This window comes from Curcuma longa, chromosome 1 (genome assembly GCF_044706935.1).
Source record: "Curcuma longa cultivar G26 ecotype Majalengka, Jawa Barat chromosome 1, ITB_CL_G26_1.1, whole genome shotgun sequence".
NCBI lineage: Eukaryota > Viridiplantae > Streptophyta > Magnoliopsida > Zingiberales > Zingiberaceae > Curcuma > Curcuma longa.
The window spans coordinates 13,382,748-13,404,452 of record NC_133861.1 but is presented as its reverse complement, the minus strand read 5'-3'; the positions used below and the strand labels follow the sequence as shown (position 1 = coordinate 13,404,452).

Sequence of the window (21,705 nt, the reverse complement as noted above, 5' to 3'; positions counted from 1 at the left end):
CAGTTTTTTATTCGAGAAGAATTTTAGGAGGTGCATTTGACAGTTAAACTGTCGCGACTCAGTCGAGATTCTTTTAAAATTTACACGATGTGGGCAATCTAAAAATAAGAAACTATGGCCATCAGATCGTGCCTTGTCCAAATCAATCTCGAATTCAACTATACAAAATGAAATCAATTTAAATATGTGTATAAAGAAAACATGCAATTCGTTTAAGTAAAGCACACATCAGGCTTGTCTCACAATCCACATCACAAATTGTTGATTACTCACAGTGAAAAGGTAGTCTCTGCTACCCTGCAACTAACCTGTATTGACTCCACACCCATGAAGAAAACAAGCCTTCTACTTATTTGAAAATTTTTTTTGCCGGTATTTACAGTCTTTTATTTTCTTTTTCATTCTTGCTTCTGCAAGCAAGAATTAGAGGCAGAGGAGCTCATGATACTCTCACGCGCCACTCCGAACTGCCATCGAATCTCAAATGGAGGTCTGTGACACTGATTGCTGTACATGGAAAAGGGGGGAAGAGAAAAAAAAAAGAGAAACAACTTCACCTTTTTCATCCACGGTTTGATCGATTAGGAAGCAGCACCTTCAGCGATTCAACCGCAGTCGAGGCGAGTGCGATTCGACGAGAATCGACCAGAGAATGTGCACGTCCTCGCATTGGCATGACTTCACGTCCTCGTACAAGATGTAAAGCCCCCTCTCTGACAAGAAAAGCCGATGTTAATTTCGTGCCAAGGGAAGAAACCGTAACTGCACGCACCGGCGAGAACAGTACTCTTTCTGTGAGCAGAGTGGAGTCGAAGCCAGAGCTTCTTGAGGGGGGAGAAGAGAGAGCGAAGCCAGCGGGCCATGGGATCTCTAGGGAGTGGAAGGGAGCTTCCTGCGCTATTTCATCGTCTGCGAGATGATGAATTGAGGGTGGAGAGGTGAGAAATAGGGGGTTGGTTTGCCTTTGGCAGGGAGTAAGTCTCTTTCAGCATTCCTCACGCTCTCAAGAGATTTGGTGCCATGAAAGCTTGAATATGTATTGAACGGCATATTGGCTTGGTGCAGAGTCACCGTCCACCTCCCACTCTTCTCCCTCTACCTCTCTCTCTCACGCTTCAAGGAAAGAAAGGTACTGGTCTTTCGGTTGGTTGCTTGCTTGGTCAGTCAATCAGCGGGGAGGAAGCATCGTGTGGCCTCGTTTTGGGTCATTTAATAAATTGGACCGGACAGGCTGAGCCGGCCGGTTAACTTAGACCCGACCGATGGGGAGGCGCTTTCATAGAATTGCCATTCTGACGAATTTAATTAGGAATAATATTTATTTAAATTTACCGTCGCATTGAGTGCTTATAAATTAACGGCATGTGATTCTATATATAGATAATAGGTTGTAAAAAAAATAGAAGAATAAATTTATAATTTTATGTTGATATTTAATTATTAATTGAATGGCTATTTCTTTTATTGTCATAACCATCAACATTGAATTCATTAACCCAAATTACTACCAATCTCGGCCAAATTATTACCAAATGGCCACCTCCATGAGCCCCTGCTCGGTGGCACGTCCCCTGAACATGCCCACCGTATTGAACCCAAAGGCCACCTCGCCGTCGCCGGACACGGCGATGAGCCCCGCCTTGCCTTCGTCCAGCCTCTCTTTGATCGCCCAGTCCACCGCGTCCTGCAGCTGCATCCCCTTGTACTCCATCAGCGCCGCCACTTCGCGCGCCAACGTGCTGCGGATGATCGCCTCCCCCTCCCCCGTGCACGACACCGCGCACGCCCCGCACGCGTACGTCCCTGCTCCGATCACCGGCGAGTCGCCGATACGCCCACGCATCTTGTTCATCAGACCCCCGGTGGACGTCGCCGCCGCGCAGTGCCCGTTCGCGTCGACCACCGCGCATCCCACAGTCTCCGGCGCGTAGATGCTGATGGGGAGCCCATTCATCTGCAAGGCGCCGGCGCCGGCGCTGCAAGTCTCCGGAATCGGCACTCTGTAATCGTACTGCGATTCGCGACGAGAACAACCATTCTGTCAATAAATCTTTATAGAAATCCTAAACAATGAATCATGAAAATCAATACGAACCAGGATGCTGTTGGCCTCCTTTGCAAGCTTCAGCATGCCTACGTTCTCGTCTGTGACAAAATAGCTATTGTCCACCACTTCAACGCCCTGCAATGAGAAAGTGATTTGGTCCCGAATTAGGACCGCTCGAAGGTACAACAATAAAGATAGGACCGTTATGCCTTCCCACAAAACCCCGTTTCGAAAGAGACAAAGTATTACAGTTGGATCGCAGGGGCTTTGAGTTATACACGTTGCCGATGCTCTGCTCTCAAGTTTTGACAAAGCTCTGCAAACTGCAAGCTTTCCGGTGCAACGATCGAGAAAAAAACAACTCTTTTCGCAAGTAAATTTCAGGAAAATTTTATAGTAATAATTATCCACGGTGTGATCGTAATATAATGGACGGCAAATTGGGTGTAGGGTTCGAATCCTAATTACTGAATGAAACTGGGAGAGAGAGAGAGAGAGAGAAGAGGAGAACCTGTTGACGCGCGAACTCCTCGGCGCCATCGAAGGCGAGATAGGAGTGGGGCGAGCGGTCCATGACGAGGCGGGCGAGCGAGACGGGGTTCTTGACCGTCGTGAGGCCAGAGACGGCGCCGCACCGGCGGCCGCGGCCGTCCATGATGCTGGCCTCCATCTCGACCGTCCCATCCCGCGTCAACGCCGACCCGCGGCCGGAGTTGAACACCGGGTCCGTCTCCAGATCCCTCACCACCATCTCCACCACGTCGACGGCGGCGCGGCCTGCGCGGAGCGCGGACGCCCCCAGGGCAAGGCAGCGCGACAGCACGCGCCGCGCCGCCTCCTGGCGCTCGGCGGGGAGCGAGGGATCGACGCCCGCGCCACCGTGCACGGCGATTGCCCAGCCCACCATTTTCCCTCCGCTTCTCTTCGTGAATGGATCGGCTGGTGAATCGTGATTGTTCGAGGGCAGTCTTGCGGTGGCGTTATATTTATAGAGCGCGGACGCGAAGGGGGTGAAGAGGTGGAGTTGAGAGAGGGCGGGTGAAGTCCGGGGAAGGGCGCCCCAAAGTTGCGGGAAGGGTCACACGTAACAGAAGCCCTTGCGGAACGCGAGGGGAGGCGATCTGCTGACTCATTTCCCGCGCATATCCGAGCAAATCTTGTCCAGATTCTACCGCCGACATTGTCGTAGTCTGCCAATATCCTCACCTTTAGAGGTGAGTAAAAATTCAGATAAATCGGTTAAACTGATCAAATCGAATTAACTTTTTAATTCGATTCAATTATTTTAAAAGTTTAATTTTTTTTTAAAAAATTGATTAATTCATAATTTGATTCGATATCAATTTTAAATTTTCTTATTCGATTTAACCGAATAAACTGAATTAATCGAATTAATTAAATTAAAAAAATAATTTATAAATTTTAAGTAAATAAATTTATAAATCTCTAATTTATTAGTAAAATTTTTATAATATTTAAAAAAATTTGATTAAATCGGTTAATTCGGTCGAAAACTGAATTAACCGATAAAATATCGGTTTGGTTTGTTCGGTTTTTATTGAGAAATTTGGTCGATTCAGTTGGTTTAAAAAAAATCAATTTATTCAATTTTTGATTAATTCGGTTCGATTCAGTTCAGTTTTAACTGAATACTCACCCTTACTCACATTGTCATAGTCTGCCGATATCCTCACATTGTCATAGTCTGCCGATATCCTCTCTGCATGAAGTGGGGGATTCCTGTGACTTCGTCTTTAGAACATGTTACAACTTAATTTACAAATTCATTAAAACAATAAAAAACATAATTACCAAATGCATTTAGATAGATTCGAAATTATAAAATTTTCGCTTTATTTGAAAAAAAAGGAAGAATATTAACTCCATTTAGATTGTTCCATTTTACTTCCTTCCCAATTTAATGACAAATATAATATGAAACAATTTTTTTTTCCTTTTGTAATTGATTCTGCCAGAAGATAATTAGGAAAGGAAAGGAGATAGATGAGAGGTAAAAAAGACACGCAATTCACAGCTGTTATAAACAAAAGATAAACACTGAGTTGTAATTTTTTTAATTCTTTCCGATGAAGAAAGATTTAGCATTATTAACTTTTCTATTTATTTAGAAGGAAGTGGAAAATAAGAAATGATTAATTTTATTAGATTTTTCATTTTGTTTCCATCGAAAAAAATAAAAAGAAATGAAATAAAAGTAAAGTAGATTGCATCATAATATTCTTTTTGTACATTAGCAAATATATAAATATATATGTATATATGTATAATTTTAATGTCACATAATTGTTTGTTTTCTTTATTTATATTGAAACATAATTTTGAGTCATTGGATGATCATGCATATCCTTGTCGAATCCAAATCCAATTCTCCTCTCGATGGAAATTATTATTGCTGAATTTAAGGATTAATATTAATTCCATGCAGATTAGGCTAAGCACGCCATGCATGCATACACACGTCACGTTAATCTGCCACGTACTATTACGTTTCATCCTTGCTCGCCAATTAATGTTGAATTGAACGATCGAGGCTGCAGATGAGGCAACAAATATTTCGTCCAATTCCCTATCTCCTTCCACTTATGTTAAACCTTGCTTCATTGATCATCAAACCTCTTTATTTCCAATTAAAGTCATCAATTTAGATTGAACTCATAGGATTAGATATATCAAATTGGTCTATCTAGTCAAATAATATAAGTAGACTAGATTGAAATTCTATCAACTTATTTTAAAAATAAACATAAACAAATAATTAAATCTGCCGGTTGGCCTGTAATGGGTTCAGGTTGGCTTACGAAGAAAAAAAATAAAATTTAAAACTTTAAATTAAAATAAAAAATTTAATGTGTTAATGGACTAGATTAGAGATTTTTAAATTTATCAGGATGTTCGTCTCACCCCGTTAAATGATGAATTTTTAACGGACTGTTGTATCCTGTCCCGTTTTGTCATGGATCAGCCTGTAATTTTTCTTATAAAAGTACGCAAGGTTTTCTAAGCATATTGATTGCATAATCGTTACGTTAACAAGTTCTTTTGGTTTTCTAAGATATACAGTTGCAAACATGCACAACGTTTACTTCGTTATGTAGGCCATAATTTTCATGGGAGGTCCACGATGTTGTCGAGTATAATTGCAGATGTTCTATTTCGGCACTTATCTCCTACTCGGTTTGTAAGGCCCATTCCAAGTCTAACATTGCCAAAAAGAAATAATTAAAAAAAAGGTGAAAAACATGTTTCTCGATTTTTTAATGATATCTAATTCTTCTTTTATTTTTTGTTGTACAAATAAAAAATTTTAATTATAAAATAAAAATGGTAAGACCATAATTGAAGTAATGATGTGATTTCCCCATCTCATGCTTAAAGTAATTATGATACAAATCTTATGCTTAAATTTCTAAAAAACTTGTAGATTTAGAGACAAAGTTTTATTTATCATATGATACTCCCTATTCAAATCTAAAATAGTCAGAAAAGGAGGATGAGCTTTCATATGCCATATAAAAAATCAAGATAAAGTCTCATGCAATATTCTAAATTAATACTTAATGAAGAATCTACTCCAACCAAATATAATATGTTTATGTTTGAGATCGCCTTCCGAACGAGTCACTGACCACCCCGCCACTAATCTATAGGAAAGAAGAAGAGAATGAGAACAAAAGTTAGGGATATCCTGACTCAACCACTTTGATAATAAGTCAGATTTGGTGAAGGAGAAAAAATATAGGAATGCAGAGAGAATAAACATTTTTGATTTTATCTATCCGCATACCTATATTCGCGAGAGGGGAGAGAAATATATAGACTTATGAAAGAAAATAATGAAAACTATCTTATCTTAATTAAGAAAAATACCCCTTAGTGGAGATCTTATCAGAGGAAATATTCCATCTAGGTAAGGAAAATATTTCATCGCCATCGCATAAATGAAAAATTTTATCACCCATACCTGATGCGACATCAAACTGCGCTATCATGCCGCATTAATGGGGTAGATGAGTTACTTGAAATATTATATGACTGCACGTGTCCTTTTGGCTGCGGCTTACCCAGTTAAATGAGAAAATGAACAGAGTTAGTTGAACACGGTGTAGGCATTGAGTAGGCGAAGCGTAGTCAGTAGAGAGAGGTCGAGCCAAGGTCCGCTAAGACAAGCCTTGAGGTCGAGACGGAGTATGATACTGTCAGAGAGGAGACTAGGTGGAGCGGCTGGAGTACTCAAAGCTCGAAGTCGGATATCAAGCCGGAATTAAGCTTTAAGAGAGGTCGGGTGTGGAAACCCGAGCTAAGCCAAATGGTGAGTTAGTTATTGGATTCCGACCTGAACCAAATGCTGAATCGGGGCTCAACCATTTTTCTCGGGTTAGGAGTGTAAGCGCAAAGCCGAGTCAGGGCATGGGACCAAACTAGTTAGCTCTAGAGTCACGTTTTCTGTCTGACGTGTCGTTGAATCGGACTGAATCTTGATCTTCTAGATCAAGTCATACCGACCCATAACAGAATTTTTGAGTGGGCTAATAAAATTAGTTGAGTAAATAATCTTTTACGCCAATATGGCAGGGAGGATATATTAAGAGTTCGAGCTGAATGATTTATATTGGCTAATTAGAAGGATTGTGTAAATCAGATGAACTTTTATCAATTTGAATATTATTTCTTTACTACTACCTATAATATTTTTATAAATCAAATATAAAATTTTAAATGCAACATCTATCTATACCATTTTTGATTCTCATGAATTAGTTAATGAATGGTAGATAAGAAAGATGCAGTTTTGTTAAATAGATTTTTTTGATTATTATCTAATTTTCTGACAGCTGAAATAAACTGTGTTTCAATTTGTTTGGCCATATCGCAATGGTTGGCCTGTTGATAGGAATCGAACGATATAGACATAGAGTAGACTAGGAGCTGGCAGAATTGCCGGCGGGCGATGGCTGCCATGACACTCTGGACGTCTTGTTGTTGTGGCAGAATTCGTCAGTGGGGGCGCCGGCGCGGATGACGAAGTGTGCGAGGCGAGGAGTGCCGCCAACTAGATTCTCCGGGCAGAGGAACTCGCCGCTGCTCACCCTCTCCACCTCCCGGTCGTAGTCGTGCACGAGCACGTCCACTTGGCAGGAGGCCGATCTTGCCATCACGGCAGCCGTGAAGATGGAGGACGCCCGCCCCGGCGCCTCCGGCGCTTGTCCCTGCGGCCCGTCCACGAGGATCACTCCCCACGCCACGCCGTAGAGCTGGTTGGGGAGGTTGTTGACGGCCAGGCGGCAGTCGGAGTAGAGCAGGTTCTGCACCGGCCGGCAGTCCCCCCGTCTCTGCCGGCGGGCCGCGGCCAGGAGCTCCGGCGTCCCTCGGACGGTAGTGGTGAAGGCGACGTCGTAGGCCTCCAGCCCCAGGTTCCGCCCCTCCGCCTGCCCCACCAAGTACTCGCTCTCGTCCACGAACACGGTGCGGCCACCGTAGTTGAGCGCGCGCCAGAGAGGCGTCTCGTGGCCGATCCCAAACACCAGCAGGTTGCACGGCGCACGCCGCCGCAGTACGCCGGCGACCGCCCGCAGATCCTCCTCGTTCATCTTGCCCGGAGAAGTGGAGCCCGCGGCGTAGTCGACGAGTGCGTCGAAGACGGCCGCAGGAAGCGGCTTCTCCACTTCTCCAGCGGACTGGGAAACAGAGGAAGCGGGGACGTTGGCAGGTCTAGAGGTGGAGGTGTTGAGGAGAGCGAGAAGGGAGGCGAAAGTGAAGGAGAGGAGAGCGACGAGCCAAAGGGGGTGGCGGTGGTGTTTGGCAAAGACGGAGAAGGATCTGGTGAAGCAGCTGCCGCCTTGCTTGTGGTTGGGCGAAGGCTGCAAAATTATCAACTTTGTTCTGTTTACTCCCTTCATCGTATCCTAGTAAAGCAATTGAAGAACAGTTACTAATATCTTTCTCTCGTCTTCTTCTTCCTCTCCCCTCTCCAAAGTTGTGTGTTATCTGTCATATTTATATATTGATTCCACGCTTGCTAATGTTGAATTGTTGATTCAAGAGTTCTAGTGCATGCATCAAACTTTGGTGGTTTCCTTCGATGATGCTTTCACAGGTCATTTTTCTTCAGTTTGCTTTCAATCTCACAGGAATTGTTGAGGGATACAATAAGTACACGCTTAATCGGAAGGAAGAAATTGTCTTCTCCTCCTCCTTCTGACTTCCAACTACTTTGATTAGTTGATATAAAAAATAAATGCATACTTAAGTCTTTGCGTCTCTAACTATCAGAAGAATTTGTTAGCTAACTGGTCTTTGTCAGATCATAACATTCCAAGCAAATTTCACTAAAAATCAAGAAACTGGTCGAATTAGGCCGTAGTCACACCACGCCGAACTTTGACCATGGTGATTATTCTCTGTTTTCCAGAAAATTAAAGATAAAGCATTGCTAATGGCTCTTCTCCGTGCTTAAATAATGACTTTAAGTCCCGGGGTGTTAAATGGGCCGACGAAGCGTTAAGGCCGAAAACTCAGCGGAATCGGCCCAGTCCAAGATTCTATGGTTGTGCCTATCGGATTTGGGAAGGACTATCCATAGCCCGACCCGATACCATACCATATCTATTATCTACCACTCTTAACTCTCTTTCCTTCGCCTCAGTTAAACAAACAAATCTTGTGGAAGCTGGTCGGCCGTCCAAATCCGTCACCGTTTTCTCTCGCCGTGCTTTGCTTACTCCGGCAAGTCATGGCCTCCCTTTGGCCTTCCTTGACGCAGTCCCGACCGCCTCAGCTGGCGCAGGAGGCTTCCGTTTCTTTGTGCCGCCTCAGCTTCAGCGGGCGTGGCTGCCCCCTTTTTCCTCATTCGAAGATGGGTATGATCCGAAGAACAATTCACGGTGTCGTACGTATGGCCCCCCAGGAAGAGAGGAAAACTCGCCGCTCGCCTCTCGATTTCCCAATTGTATGCCCGCCCTATTTTTTTCCCCTACATTTTTGTTTATTTATCATGTATGATAAACCCAGTACTTGTGATATGTTGATGAAAATATAATATTGGAGGGATAGGTGGTCGAGATTGTGTTAGGGAGAATAGGGTTTTAAGAGGTTTTACCATGTAATTGTTGGTACATCGTTAATTTCGAGCGTTAATCTTCGGAAAATCTACAAAAATTTAGCATTATTCATTATGGACGTAAAGCAGTACTTTTGGTTACCCGATTGAAACATAATTCATAGGCGAACAAAATCTCTTAGTATGGGTAGATGATTTTTTTTCTTCTGGGAAATAAGGTTAAAGATTAGTATGGGATGTGGGCCTTTTTTTCCCCTTCTAACTGCAGAGTTAGAATATGTGGGAAATTATAACAAAAATTACAAGTATAAATGCAAAGACAATAGTTAGAATTTAGAAATACAATTTGTTTAGTCTAACAATTAGGCGTACAGACTATGATTCATGACATCAAGAGCTATAGGGGAGGGAGGTTGATTGCCTGCAGCTCCACACATTTATCTCGTTCCAAGCGTGTTCCAAGCATGTAGTAAAGGTGACCAATGATGATCCCTTATCAACATCATTTAGCGAGCTTGTCAGTTGTTTGGGAAACCATCTACCTATTGCCTCTATAGGATTGAACCTTCTATATTGGTAATCTTCTGACAATTAGGTTAAAGGCAACACTAACCTTGACAGGCAAACTCAATTTTTAAAATCAAGTATGAATATATTTTTGACCTACATCCCCAGATGCCAGAATAATCATCAAGAGTAATATTCCAAGAGTAAGCTAACATTTGGAGGATTAATGAGAAAGTGATTGATACATGAGTAGAGCCCTCAGAGCAGAGGTTTTTTTAATCACAGAATACCTTGTGAGGCCTATCAATGCTCTATGCCACTTGATTCGTTCAGGATCCAGTAGGGAGAAACAAAGACAATCTGGGTTTATCAAGAGATCAGTACCTCACCAATGTGTATTTTGCTCAGATACTATGATATTCAAGCATCCATGATCATGTATCCATAACATTATGGAACCTATGGATCAGTTTTTCAGATATTACATGGAGGTTGAGGGCTTCTTATTTGAAAACATTCACATTAAGCCATACATGAGAAAGCTATGAGAAATTTGTACTGATGGACAGAGGATAATTGAACAAGTGAAGGGACTGCAGCATCTCTCATGCCAAATAGCAGTCTTGTTGGGAGAATGAAAATGAGGACAAGTTGGAAAAGCCCCTGCACAGCTTGGAATACAGTCTTGTAGGTGTTGTGTTGGGCTCTTTGTCTGGGAACGAACTAATGTGTCGGTGCTATTTGTTTGGAAATTATACCTACTATATCTTTCAGGAGACTGAAACTTAGAAGAGACGATACTCAATAACAGTGTACACAACTAGGTACTGACATGCTTCTTCAAAGTGAAAGGATGTGATATACAGATAAAAGGAAGAATTGTTTTTATAAAATGAAAAGATGGATGGCTTCTGATTTGCACACTTGTGATTTCTCAAAACATCAGCTACCGCTCTTGTTTTTTCCTATCCTCTTTTTTTGTGTTGCTCTCTTCTCTTGTTGACATGTATTTATATATTGACTGGATTTAGAACATATTCCTTTGTTTTTGCATTTTGAGTACATGTGTTTAATAAAGAACACTTTGTGGAGCATTTAGCATTTCCAGATGCTTATTCAATTTCCTTTTAAATAATCTTAGCCACAAGTCATAAGCATTTCTAGCTAGAAAAAATCAAAAATTTTGACCCTTAACAGTTTTCAATATGAACTGACACTAAATTGCTAACCTCCTAAATGAAAGTAGATGTTAAGGGAAAACGGTCAGATGGTATTAAGTTTGTTAATATTATTTAGTACAGTAAAGTTTCATGTACACTATGAATGAACGTCTCCTCCATATTTCAAAGATTACTTCTCACTTAGAAAAGAATGAGCATTTAACTTTTGAGAAGTACTCTGTAAACTAATCCTTGAAGATAGTAATATGTTGAATTAGTATGTTGGTAGTTCCTTTTCTTTTATGCCTTAGGATCACCAGTAATAGTTATGTTGTGATGTAGGAATGGGAAAGGCCTAAGCCTCCCAGGAGGCCCGATATATTCCCACAATTTAGCCCGATGAAGACTCCACTGCCGCATCCACTACCTGAGGACCCCCCTGAAGAGGATGAGGAAGAAGAGGAAGAAGAGAAGAAGGAGGAAGAAGAAAACCCAGAGGAGGAAGAATCAGAAAACCCAGAGCAATCCAAGATGCAACAGTGGTGGCCTCGACTCTTTTGAGCATTAGTATCATATTTTGTCCCGATGATAAATACTTGATTTGTCATCCTAGCGAGGGTTAATACAAGCTGTCTATCAACAATGGCTATGAGATTCTGATCTAAATTTTGACTCTGGTGTCATCCTTTTTTCTAGTTGATATATGAATATGATTTGGATCGTACAGTGGCAAAGTCAATTTTGTTTCTCATAATCCTGATATTGATCATAACACTGGCATATTTGTTTGTCTGAGTGATACATTATTTTAGAATTCAATCAAAAGTTCATGAACGTAGCTACCTAATTACTAAAAATGTTATTAGGCTTTCATTCTAGTTCCTAAAGTGGAAGAAATGAGAAGATCTAGCGTTTGTAATTTGATATTTGCACATAATACTAAATCAACGTGCCTAAAAGGCCCGATCAATTACAAGGTATCTAAACCATTTTTCAGTGCAGCAAACCTTGCTGCCAACTGATCATAATCTGGCAGTCTCGGATGCACTCGACCGGGACAATGATTCACTGTATCATACTGGAATGTATCAACCTGAACAGGTGCTCTAGGCCCAGCTGGGCTACTCGATTCCAAGGGCAACGAGGAAGTTCTTTTTGGAGGAGGCACTTTGATTCTCGGAACCTGGTGACCTTCCCCATTTCCATGTTGGTGCTTAACTATATCTCGTTCACAATCATCCATTGTTGTTGCTGTTTTTGCTGCTTTAGTTGTCCCTTTCCTGCTGTAGTACAACAAGAGGTCATCCAAGATCTTTTCTTCCTCATCTCGTTCATCCCGAGTAGCTTCGGTATCCCTCCTCTCCCGCCCTTTGTCTCCACTCGAACGTCGACGCAAGAATTTGCCATATCCTAAAGCCATGTAACTGTCAAGGTCTTCTCGATCAAGGCTCGTGGGAATCTCCTCGTGGATGACATTATCCTTGGTGTCAGTAACGGGTGATTGTCGGAACTGTCTCCGCACAGAAAAGGGCTTAGGCTTCTCAGCATGAAAAGCTCCAATAACCTTCATATTCGGCTTGATGACATTATTTTCTTCCTCATTCTTGATCTTTCCTCTCGTTTTATGGACACCGTTTTGTTTGCCGTATGGTTGAGTTACTGCATTATTCACTGGTTTTGGTTTCAAAGGCTTCACTGAAACAATGTTTTGCCCCTCTATTATGCTCTCTAGAACCTCACATTTGTCCTCAATTGTTCGACCTCCACGATCATGATTCCTCCCTGTGTTGGTTTCAGGTGGTGCCATTGTCTGTAAATCCAATGAGTTCCTGGTTTTGGTTGCTGCAACCACATGAATGCCCTTTGTCTCCATTAGAGCTTGATGTTTATCAATCTCCTCTTCGACCTCTTCTTCATTGAGTGGTGGCGAAACTTGCTCACTTCGAGTCTGGTTGACAGATTCAGGTGAAGGAAGCTTGCATGATTCTTCACCTTTCTTGGCCCCCCTCCAACTAATTGAAAATTCGTCAGCGATATCTTGCATCGCCTTAAGCTTCCATTCCTTCGAGAAAGATTTCCTCTTTGTTTTTTCAGCAAACTGTAAGGAAGATCGTGTGAGTTAGAAAATGAATCGATGCGCTCGGTGTGCTTGGAATTGCCCATTAGGATTGGCACCTCGGCGTTCACAGTCGACTCCATGCAACTCCCATATCTTTCTAAAAAGAGTGACCGGAGATCACGCAACTCCGGCAAATCTGAGAATCGTGCTGCTGCATAAATTAGAGTCGATATCGCTTCCTTGGATTCTTCAGGACATTCTCTGTCAAAAGGATATCAAATTAAGCAAATAAGACTCTAAGAAAGCTCAATGAATCCTGAAGAACAATACCTCTGCTTTTGAAGAGTCGGAAGCTGACTCAAGATGCATTCACAGAGTTTTTCAATCGTTTCGTAACAGGACACCAGGTTTATCTCCGCAATTAGCGAGTCCATCTTCGCGGAATCCAAAAATGAAGGAAAAAAAACTTGATAAGTTTAAGTTGCTAAAATGCAATCTTTTCGAGGATTCCAAGAACAAGGAGCTCAATCTTCTTACCCTTCCAAAGCCTGAAGACTCATGGCCAGCGGCGATAAGGTCAGCAACGTCCTTCTTTAGGATCCGCACCACCACCCGCTTCTTCTTCTTGATCAGTTCCATCCTCAACTTTATGCACCGCACCGCCTGCTTGCTGCCATGGATCAAGCACCACGAACACATCCAATTTTAATCCAATTCTAAACTAGAAATTCAGATTGTAATTCTCACCATTTCTTAGAGAATTTTCCAAGTATCAAACCATCAAACATCTCTCTTTCTCGCTGTTTCCAAATCTCTCTTAAGGAAGAGGAGGTGAGTAGAACAAGTAATTCAAACAGCTCGAACTGTATTCTGTATAAATAAATAAACGTCAGGAAGAACAAGAAGCAGCAGCAAAGGGAAAAAAAGAGGAGAATTTATCGAACAGAACGGAATAAAATCTGGAGAAAAAGAGAAAAAAATATGAAGAGATGGTGGTCGTGGATTGCGGGGTGAGAGGTTTGCCTCCTCACGTTAGGAAAACCGTTTGTTCACCGTGCAAAAACAAAAACAAAAAACAAAAAAAAAACAGCAGTTTTGTCTGAGCTCTGCGCTAATCTTTTTATAAATTGAGACGTTGGTGCCATCTCATCTCTTGCTCCTCGGGATCCGGCGGCCTCCTCGAGGCCTTTTAATTTTTCTCGCCGGAATTAGGAGTTCTTGACCTGTCATTTCTTCACTGGTTGAATTACTTCGATACGGTTCGAACAAAAATAGATAAATGATAAAGAAAAAGATAAATTAAGAACAAAAAAATGGATAGTATGACCGATTCGTAGCTTGCGGTTGATGTTGATCGTTTCTTTTACCTTTTCTAACCGAGATTTTAACCAAACGAACTAAATATAATAATTATTATTACAGCTTAACATTGTCAACATATGTTTTTTTTAATAATAATGATTAAAAATTAAATATGACACTTAATCCATGGAGATTTAATAAAATTATGTTTTTTATAGCTCCAACTTACGAGAATTTTAACGCACAAATTATCCCTTTCAAGTTAAAAAAAGGAATAATCTTTGAATAATCTTTACCATCTTCTTCCATCTTCTTCGATCACTACGTCAATGATAACATTTTATTCAACCAAAATTTTTACCTTTTTAATAAAAATTCTTAAAGCAAACAGCACACTTTAATTCCAGAGAAATATATAAAAGATTTAAGCGAAACAGAACCAAAAAAGAGCTTTCCAGGCAATCGCCCACTCCAAGAAGTAACAACGCGATAATCTCGATTAATAATGGTGTTTCTATAACTCTAATCCAAATCATAGTTGTCTACAAAACCCAAATTCATTGCAATGTATAAATAAGATAGATTGCATTTACATAAGTATACAATTCCGTAAAAACTATACTACCATAATGCAAAATGAATACACAATTCAATCTTTAAAGGCGTGTTATGTGGTTTTCCAGATGGATTCCTTTACTCAGCTTCCAGTAACCTACGCCGAATTTCTTCTGCATTTGCTGACTTGTTTAAGCTACAAAATTCACAAAAAACCACATGGTTAGCAGACATTTTGATTTAAGTTTGAAAGGTATGCATTAACATGTAAACATCCAGAAATCAATTTTTATCGCTCAAAGCATACCAGCACAAGATGCCCCCACAAATGGCAGTCCTTTCCGAGATCCAGTCTGGAGTTAATTCTAGCAAAAGTTTCAACTGTTCTTCCACTTCACCTGCAGATTTAAGTCCCCCGGGTTAGATCATTGCTCTGAGACATTTTAATTAAGTAGTAAAATACATCACGCGAATTGCAATACCTCTGTCTATTGTTTTGCAGTGATTTGATGTTAACTTGTCAATCAATTCGTGTTTTGTCACGACAGATTTCTTCCATGACTGATATGAAAGTAGAATCATGTCGAACGCATTGGGTAAAGAGGCTATCAACTTTTTCCTTCTACTTGCATCACCAACACCTGCTTCTTCCTCTTGCAGCGCTTTCATCTCTTTCTCTCTAATCTGGAAAGACAAGTAGATGCTTAGATTAGATGTTCACCATGTTTCTTTTACATCTCAAACAGTAAAGAAACTACATTCATTTCATTTCTGGATATATAACAAAGAACTAAAGCAAGAAGCTTATCAAAGAAACCTCTATGCAGACACATTAAAAGAAGAGCAGGATTTGTTCAATGAGAATCAAATCAATCTTTTATGCAACCATGAGATGCAATGGACCCCAAGGGAGGAGCATTTCAAGGTGCTTAGTCAGGCATTAAAATATATAGAAAAAATGTAAAAGAACTTACGGATTGTAAAAGGGATTTTGGTAGTATATTGAGGACATCTTCATCGGCAGACAAAATTCTATCCTCATCCTCCTCAGTCGTAAACAACTTTGTCTTGGTTGGCCTCTTTACAAATTTTTCCAATATTGGACTGTCTTGGCTAGGAGTCGTCCGACATCTCTTCGGAGCAGGACATTCTGGAGTGTAACCCATTAACCGCAAGGGAGTCGATAGGCGCTTTGCAGGAGTTTGTTCACGACAATTTGGTTCTTTGCTCAAATAATCGTCAGATCTCAGCATATCTTCATTCCCTTCATCACTTCCACCTTTAGTCAACAAGCCTGTAGTGGGCAAACGAAGCAATTGTTTCCTGTGTACTTGTGGTGCTGAAGCATGTCCGAAAGATGGGGCAACAAACATAGAAATATCATTACAAATAGATGCATCACTGAGGCATGCCAAAGGAGTTTTCTCTGAATCAGGAATGGGAATTTTGCTTGAAAACCGTCTCTGAAAACATTGGGACGTGAGAGATGGCGCTATGAAATGCTGCTGGCTAGTTACACTCGGTGAAGATTCTCTGAATGTCGCATTGGCATTGATGTTCATAAGCGGATTTGCGGTCAGCTTCGTTTGATTAAATGGATGCGGGAGTTCAACCTCAGGAACATCATCTCCCTGATATAAAATCTTACCATTAGCAATCATTTTAAAGAAACCTCAGAGTATAGAATGCAAAATCACAATGTATCAACTAAATATCATAAACACAATTACCAAAAACAAATATAATCAGTTGCCGTTGCATAAGGGGGGAAAATAGAGAATCATTCCAAATTGTTAGAACATAATATTTCTGGTTGAAAATAGAAAAATGGCTTAACATGTCAGGTAATGGATATCATTTACAGAATAAGCAAGAAAATAGAAGGTTTGATACCCAAAATTGTGAGTAATATAAATTTAGCAGAGGATATCGCCAAACTTTCTCAGTGTCAGCTAATGGTATTAAAGAAAAGACATTTAAGTTGCAGCCAATTAAGCTGCAAAACAAAGGGGGATTCCATTACCTCTGGGTGCTCTTTGACGAAGCTAAGTAACCTTTCCCTGAAAACAACCCTCAAGATTGAATAGCTGCTTTCACTTTTCCCCTTGATGTTCTTTTTTATAGCTTCAACTTGCAGATTTATCTGAAGCTCTGGCTTCATGCAGCATGTAGTCTCATCATGCAAGAGAACCTTCTTGACAGTTATAGCTTCGGGGAAGATGTATTTCAATTGTGCTAAGTGAGTATGGGTGAACCTTCTGAATGTTTAAAAAACTAATCTCAGCAAGAAGCTTAGAGTTTTTGAAAGGACAGTACATACTAAAATTGAAGAAGCAACCAAATCATTTCATCAAGATTTTGAAGCTTGTCAATTCACTCTCTGGCACAAATAAGTACCTCTCTGTCAAATGTTGAATACTGGTGCAGATGTTCGAGAATGTCGGCATGGACCCTTTTAGCTTAAGCAAACGAAGAGAGCTCGCCATTGAGTTGAAAAATTCACACAGCAACTCGTATCTAATTACATAAAGAACTTTGTTAATCATAATAAGAGTTCCACACTATGAGAACCCTAAGAGTTTAAAAAACCATACTTTTGAGGAATCTTTGCGAGTTCTTTAACCTTCGACTTGGGACTGGAACAAGGCGCCGATCCGACACCAAGCTGTTGCTCCACCGACGAGAGGTTGGAATCATATTGAGCTATGCCGGACCGATCCAAGGGCCTCCGAAGCCCGAGGGCGGCACGTCGTACCTCCTCCACAGACAAGGCGACGCCTCGGTTTCTAGATCGCAACGGAAGCTGCTCTAGCTTCTCCGGAGTAAAGATCTGGCCTTCAAGCGGCGCGGCCTTGGCAGGCGAGATCCGAGAGGCCGATGCCTTCTTCTTGGCCGCAGAGGAAGGCGTCGCTTGGGATTCGGCCTCCATGGGGAGTGTTGTGCCGATCGAAGAGGCGGCGGAATAAGAGGGTACAAGGGAGAGTGACGATCGCCCGGTAGAAAAAGGGCTTCGATATGGCGGGAAGATATCGTTGGCGGGAATGCACCTGAGCGCGCGTGGCGTCGTTGACGGTTGATCCCCGCCATCCGTGGACCGGAACAGACCGAGCCGGATGTTTTACACGGGCTGAACCGCTGAAGTTGCTTCCAAGCTGTACTGGATCTCTTGTACTCGAAGGAAATTAAAATTATATTGTATGCTTTATTTTTTAAATAAAAATTAAATTTTAAAAGAAAACGAAGTACAAATGTTCTATATTTCTCGAATAAATTAGAGATGAATAATGCATATTTACATTTTTAAAACCAATTATGTTATTCTATTTTCTTAAAATAAATATATATTTTGTTATGAATCTTCTTACTTGATTTGAAATAAAATAAGGATATTTCCCCCCATTGTTTTAGTCTATTCTTCGTTTCATGAACAATCTATCTAACACGAACAATCTAATCTAAATAGGATACAAAACTATTCTAACATCCTGACAAGAATGATAATTTGACACATGACTAATAAAAAACACACTCTTGACAAAGACTTGATAACTAACCTTCCAAAACTTGGTTAGGTTCTGACCTCATTGTGGGTTCCAGGTGTTTCACTCGATCGATGGATCTGCACCTCAGAGCAAGCTGCTAATGTCGAAGTTTTCTCTTTTCTTTATTATGGTGATGTGGTATAATCAACCCTACGGAGAACATGTGTTAAATGATTCATCGAAAGTTATCCTAGTGATATCCCTTTGCATATAGTGACAGGTCCGATTGGAGTGCTCGATAGGTAAGGGAAGTCGAGAGGTCGATAGGTGAGATCGAAGTGCTCAATCGGTTAGATTGGAGTGCTCGACAAGTTAAGAAGTCGGGAGGTCGACAAGTTGGATCGGAGTGTTCAAGTCAGATCAGTTCGGTCGGTCAGAGGTTATTGACATACCATGTAAAGTCCATATTGATCAAGTCCTAAATCATGTCACATGACCCCTGTATTAATCAGGTCCTATGACCCCTATAGTCTCTATTGTATCAAAGGTGTTTTTTTTTTTGAGTATCCTTGGCAGAAACATATACTTTCAAAATTTTATCAAATGAAATATTATTTATTTTTTAACAAAAATATTCTTCAATTTTTTTTTCGTATGGAAGGGTAAATCCAAAATCCATTAATGTAGAAGAATCTCTAAACTTATTGGCCTAAAGAGAAGAGATGAGGCTGTTGATGTGAGTAATATGGAATATTATAGTTTTTTTTTCTTCCTGAGATATAATCCATGAATGAATGCTCTTATTCAGAATCAGTTAATAACAATTTTCCACCTAAACCTTTGAAATTATTGATCTATTACTTATTTTAGAAGGATTATCACATTTGATTGAGATAAACAAGTAAATAATTTAATATATATATCATTCAATAAACTTGATTTCTTGCAGAGTTGTTAGGAATCAAAATAATTAGGTTGTACTCATCAATACTTAATAATTTCATTGTCTAGTTTTTTATAGAAAGTTTTATACTTATAATAACCTGAACATTTAACTTGCACCGAGCAAGTCCAAGAACTTTATTTTTTTACTACAGTTTTCTATTAAACTCGTGGAAACGAACTGATCTAAAAGAATTCCACGGGCACATTTTTGTGAAAACAGTCAACCGCAAGAGGGAATTGAATAACTGCAGAGCCGCAATCTTTGAAAATCTCATCAGGTCATTTTTAAACTACAAAACAGTACAAGATAATAATCATAATAATAATTATATTAATTATAATAATAATAATTATTATTATAAACACCAAGTGGAATTTGCAAGCATGTAACTTCATCCTTCCTTCCCCACTTGAAGCAGCTTCAAATGCGGTCCTCGAGTTGACTTTTCTCTATCATATCTACAAATTTGATTCTGCTTTATAATCGATCTCTCTCTTTTCTGAGTTTATTTGTTTCGTAATTAAAATCTTCGTCGGAGATGATGCTGAGCGAGTCGAGGATAATTTTGCCCACTGTTCTTATGTGCATCTCAATTGCAATCATCTCGATTCCCATGGCGTGCTCCCTCTCCTTCAACCTGAGCAGCTTCAATCCGCAGGAAAATCTAGTGATTAATCAGAACGACGCCATCTTGAACGGCTCCAAGATCGATCTGACGCGATACCCCATGCAATACGTCACCGGCAGAGTCGAGTACGGCGATCCCTTGGTCCTGTGGAGCTCTGCCACCGGAAACCTCACGGATTTCACCACCCAATTCACCTTCGTTGTCAACTCGTTCAACAGCTCCGAGTACGCCGACGGCATCGCCTTCTTCCTTTCGCCGTACAACTACAGCCGGCCGCCCTACTCCTCCGGCGGCTACCTCGGCCTCTTCACCAACAGCTCGCTCGCCGCCGTCAATTCCACAGTCGTCACGGTGGCCGTCGAGTTCGACACCTTCTCCAACGCGTGGGACCCCGAGGGCGACCACATCGGGATCGACGTCAACTCGATCGTGTCTAGAGTGACGGCGCCGTGGAATGCCGACGCCGGCATCAGGGCCGGGCGAGCGGCGACCGCGCGCGTAAGCTACAATTCCACCACCCACAACCTGACTGTCCTGGTGAGTTATGACTCCGGTCCGGCCTCCTCCGCCAGCCTGTCCCTCGTCGTCGACTTACGAGAAATCCTGCCGGAGATGGTCGGAATTGGCTTCTCGGCGACCACCGGAAACTTGACCGAGACGCACTCTCTTCTCTCTTGGTCCTTTCACTCGACCTTGCAGCTGCCTCTAGTTCAAAGAGGAGGAAGTAAGAAACCGGTGGCTGCCATCGCTGGCGGCGCGGCAGCCGGTACGGTCGCCTTGATCGCGCTTGCAGCCGCCTTAATCTGGTGGTGGAAGAGGAAAAGGCCGGATATCAACATTCCCCTCAATGTCCGATTCGCGAGAGAGGCAGGACCGAGGGAGTTCCTCTACGAAGTGCTCGCCGCCGCCACGAGCAACTTCTCCCAGGAGGTCAAGCTCGGCGGCGGCGGATTCGGGTCGGTCTACAGAGGCCAATTGGACGGCCGCGACGTCGCCATCAAGAAGGTCTCCCTCGAGAGCGAACAGGGCATAACAGAGTACATCTCGGAGGTGACCATCATCAGCCGTCTCCGGCACTGCAACCTGGTGGAGCTCGTCGGGTGGTGCCACCGCCACGAGCGGGAGCAGTACCTGCTCGTTTACGAGTTCATGCCGCATGGGAGCCTCGATAAGCACCTGTACGACCCCGGCGAGTGCATGCCGTGGCCGCGGCGTCTCCACGTGGCGCTTGGCCTGGCGGCGGCGCTTCGGTACCTGCACCACGAGTGCAAGCCCAGCGTGGTGCACCGCGACGTGAAGCCCAGCAACGTGATGCTCGACTCCGAGTTCAACGCCAAGCTCGGCGACTTCGGGCTCGCGAGGCTGCTAGACGACGACGGCGACCAGCGGCAGGCGACGAAGTTGGCCGGCACGAGGCCGTACATGGCCCCCGAATATTACTACGACGGGGAATTTAGCAGCAAAACGGACGTCTATAGCTTCGGGATCGTGGCGTTGGACATCGCGTGCGGGAGGAGGCCAAGGGAGATCGAGAAGATGCTGGTTGAATGGGTTTGGGAGCTCTACGGCAAGGGGTCGGTCCTGGATGCGGCGGACCGGAGGCTGAACGGCCAGTTCGACGGGAGCGAAATGGAGCGGCTGATGGTGGTGGGACTGTGGTGCGCGCATCCCGACTGCAAGCTGCGGCCGTCGATCCAAGAGGCTATGCGCGTGCTCCGAGCGGAGAAGCCGTTGCCGGAGCTTCCTTCGACGCGGCCCAGGCCAGTCTACCAGCATCTTCAGGTGGCCGAAGCGATTGTGTCGACGGCGCAAAGTTTGTTGACGGCAAGTTCGTCGTCGATCGGTACAGCGGATTCGACAGAGTCGAGAGTACTTGTTGAAACTGCGATTCCTTCCGTCTCGTCTCCGGATCCATCTCAATGACCAATGAACTGCAGCAGC

At 42.4% G+C, this 21,705-nt stretch overlaps 6 protein-coding genes across 6 annotated transcripts; 2 read left to right on the top strand and 4 right to left on the bottom strand.

The window, feature by feature from the left end:
* Window positions 1-1,474: 1,474 nt before the first annotated feature.
* On the bottom strand, window positions 1,475-2,975 carry LOC141845235 (putative isoaspartyl peptidase/L-asparaginase 2). Its single transcript, XM_074733299.1, has 3 exons — window positions 2,559-2,975; window positions 2,096-2,182; window positions 1,475-2,011 (listed from the first exon to the last, which is right to left on the bottom strand). The coding sequence occupies exons 1-3, from the start codon at window positions 2,952-2,954 to the stop codon at window positions 1,526-1,528; spliced, it is 969 nt and encodes a 322-aa protein (XP_074589400.1). The 5' UTR covers window positions 2,955-2,975; the 3' UTR covers window positions 1,475-1,525.
* A 3,932-nt stretch (window positions 2,976-6,907) lies between these two features.
* LOC141837094 (protein IRX15-LIKE-like) lies at window positions 6,908-7,965 on the bottom strand. The gene has a single exon (XM_074724562.1). The coding sequence runs from the start codon at window positions 7,963-7,965 to the stop codon at window positions 6,988-6,990; it is 978 nt and encodes a 325-aa protein (XP_074580663.1). The 3' UTR covers window positions 6,908-6,987.
* Window positions 7,966-8,720: 755 nt separating this feature from the next.
* On the top strand, window positions 8,721-11,517 carry LOC141837103 (uncharacterized). The gene is made up of 2 exons (XM_074724568.1): window positions 8,721-9,014; window positions 11,135-11,517. Exons 1-2 carry the CDS (start codon window positions 8,799-8,801, stop codon window positions 11,351-11,353), a joined length of 435 nt encoding a protein of 144 aa, XP_074580669.1. The 5' UTR covers window positions 8,721-8,798; the 3' UTR covers window positions 11,354-11,517.
* Window positions 11,518-11,762: 245 nt separating this feature from the next.
* Window positions 11,763-13,639, bottom strand: LOC141824543 (uncharacterized). Its single transcript, XM_074711858.1, has 6 exons — window positions 13,599-13,639; window positions 13,389-13,521; window positions 13,182-13,285; window positions 12,968-13,112; window positions 12,269-12,890; window positions 11,763-12,178 (listed from the first exon to the last, which is right to left on the bottom strand). Exons 1-6 carry the CDS (start codon window positions 13,637-13,639, stop codon window positions 11,763-11,765), a joined length of 1,461 nt encoding a protein of 486 aa, XP_074567959.1.
* A 1,207-nt stretch (window positions 13,640-14,846) lies between these two features.
* On the bottom strand, window positions 14,847-17,637 carry LOC141845564 (CDT1-like protein a, chloroplastic). Its single transcript, XM_074699429.1, has 7 exons — window positions 17,303-17,637; window positions 17,106-17,225; window positions 16,732-16,966; window positions 15,683-16,339; window positions 15,191-15,392; window positions 15,016-15,106; window positions 14,847-14,904 (listed from the first exon to the last, which is right to left on the bottom strand). The coding sequence occupies exons 1-7, from the start codon at window positions 17,635-17,637 to the stop codon at window positions 14,847-14,849; spliced, it is 1,698 nt and encodes a 565-aa protein (XP_074555530.1).
* A 2,040-nt stretch (window positions 17,638-19,677) lies between these two features.
* Window positions 19,678-21,687, top strand: LOC141824533 (L-type lectin-domain containing receptor kinase IX.1-like). The gene has a single exon (XM_074711846.1). The coding sequence runs from the start codon at window positions 19,678-19,680 to the stop codon at window positions 21,685-21,687; it is 2,010 nt and encodes a 669-aa protein (XP_074567947.1).
* The last annotated feature ends 18 nt before the right edge of the window (window positions 21,688-21,705 follow it).

Bases quoted from the DNA above. Each gene is read 5' to 3' on its own strand.
- LOC141845235 (XM_074733299.1), bottom strand. From the start codon at position 2,954: ATGGTGGGCTGGGCAATCGCCGTGCACGGTGGCGCGGGCGTCGATCCC. The intron at 2,183-2,558 runs GTTCTCCTCTTC...TTCTCATTGCAG, and splicing joins AGGAGTTCGCGCGTCAACAG to GGCGTTGAAGTGGTGGACAA. The intron at 2,012-2,095 runs GTTCGTATTGAT...CGCGAATCGCAG, and splicing joins AGGAGGCCAACAGCATCCTG to TACGATTACAGAGTGCCGAT.
- LOC141837094 (XM_074724562.1), bottom strand. From the start codon at position 7,965: ATGAAGGGAGTAAACAGAACAAAGTTGATAATTTTGCAGCCTTCGCCC.
- LOC141837103 (XM_074724568.1), top strand. From the start codon at position 8,799: ATGGCCTCCCTTTGGCCTTCCTTGACGCAGTCCCGACCGCCTCAGCTG. The intron at 9,015-11,134 runs GTATGCCCGCCC...GTTGTGATGTAG, and splicing joins CGCCTCTCGATTTCCCAATT to GAATGGGAAAGGCCTAAGCC.
- LOC141824543 (XM_074711858.1), bottom strand. From the start codon at position 13,639: ATGTTTGATGGTTTGATACTTGGAAAATTCTCTAAGAAATG. The intron at 13,286-13,388 runs GTAAGAAGATTG...GATTCCGCGAAG, and splicing joins AGTCTTCAGGCTTTGGAAGG to ATGGACTCGCTAATTGCGGA. The intron at 13,113-13,181 runs GTATTGTTCTTC...TCCTTTTGACAG, and splicing joins CCGACTCTTCAAAAGCAGAG to AGAATGTCCTGAAGAATCCA.
- LOC141845564 (XM_074699429.1), bottom strand. From the start codon at position 17,637: ATGGAGGCCGAATCCCAAGCGACGCCTTCCTCTGCGGCCAAGAAGAAG. The intron at 15,107-15,190 runs GTATTGCAATTC...TTAAATCTGCAG, and splicing joins CTGCAAAACAATAGACAGAG to GTGAAGTGGAAGAACAGTTG. The intron at 14,905-15,015 runs GTATGCTTTGAG...TGAATTTTGTAG, and splicing joins TGTGGGGGCATCTTGTGCTG to CTTAAACAAGTCAGCAAATG.
- LOC141824533 (XM_074711846.1), top strand. From the start codon at position 19,678: ATGCTGAGCGAGTCGAGGATAATTTTGCCCACTGTTCTTATGTGCATC.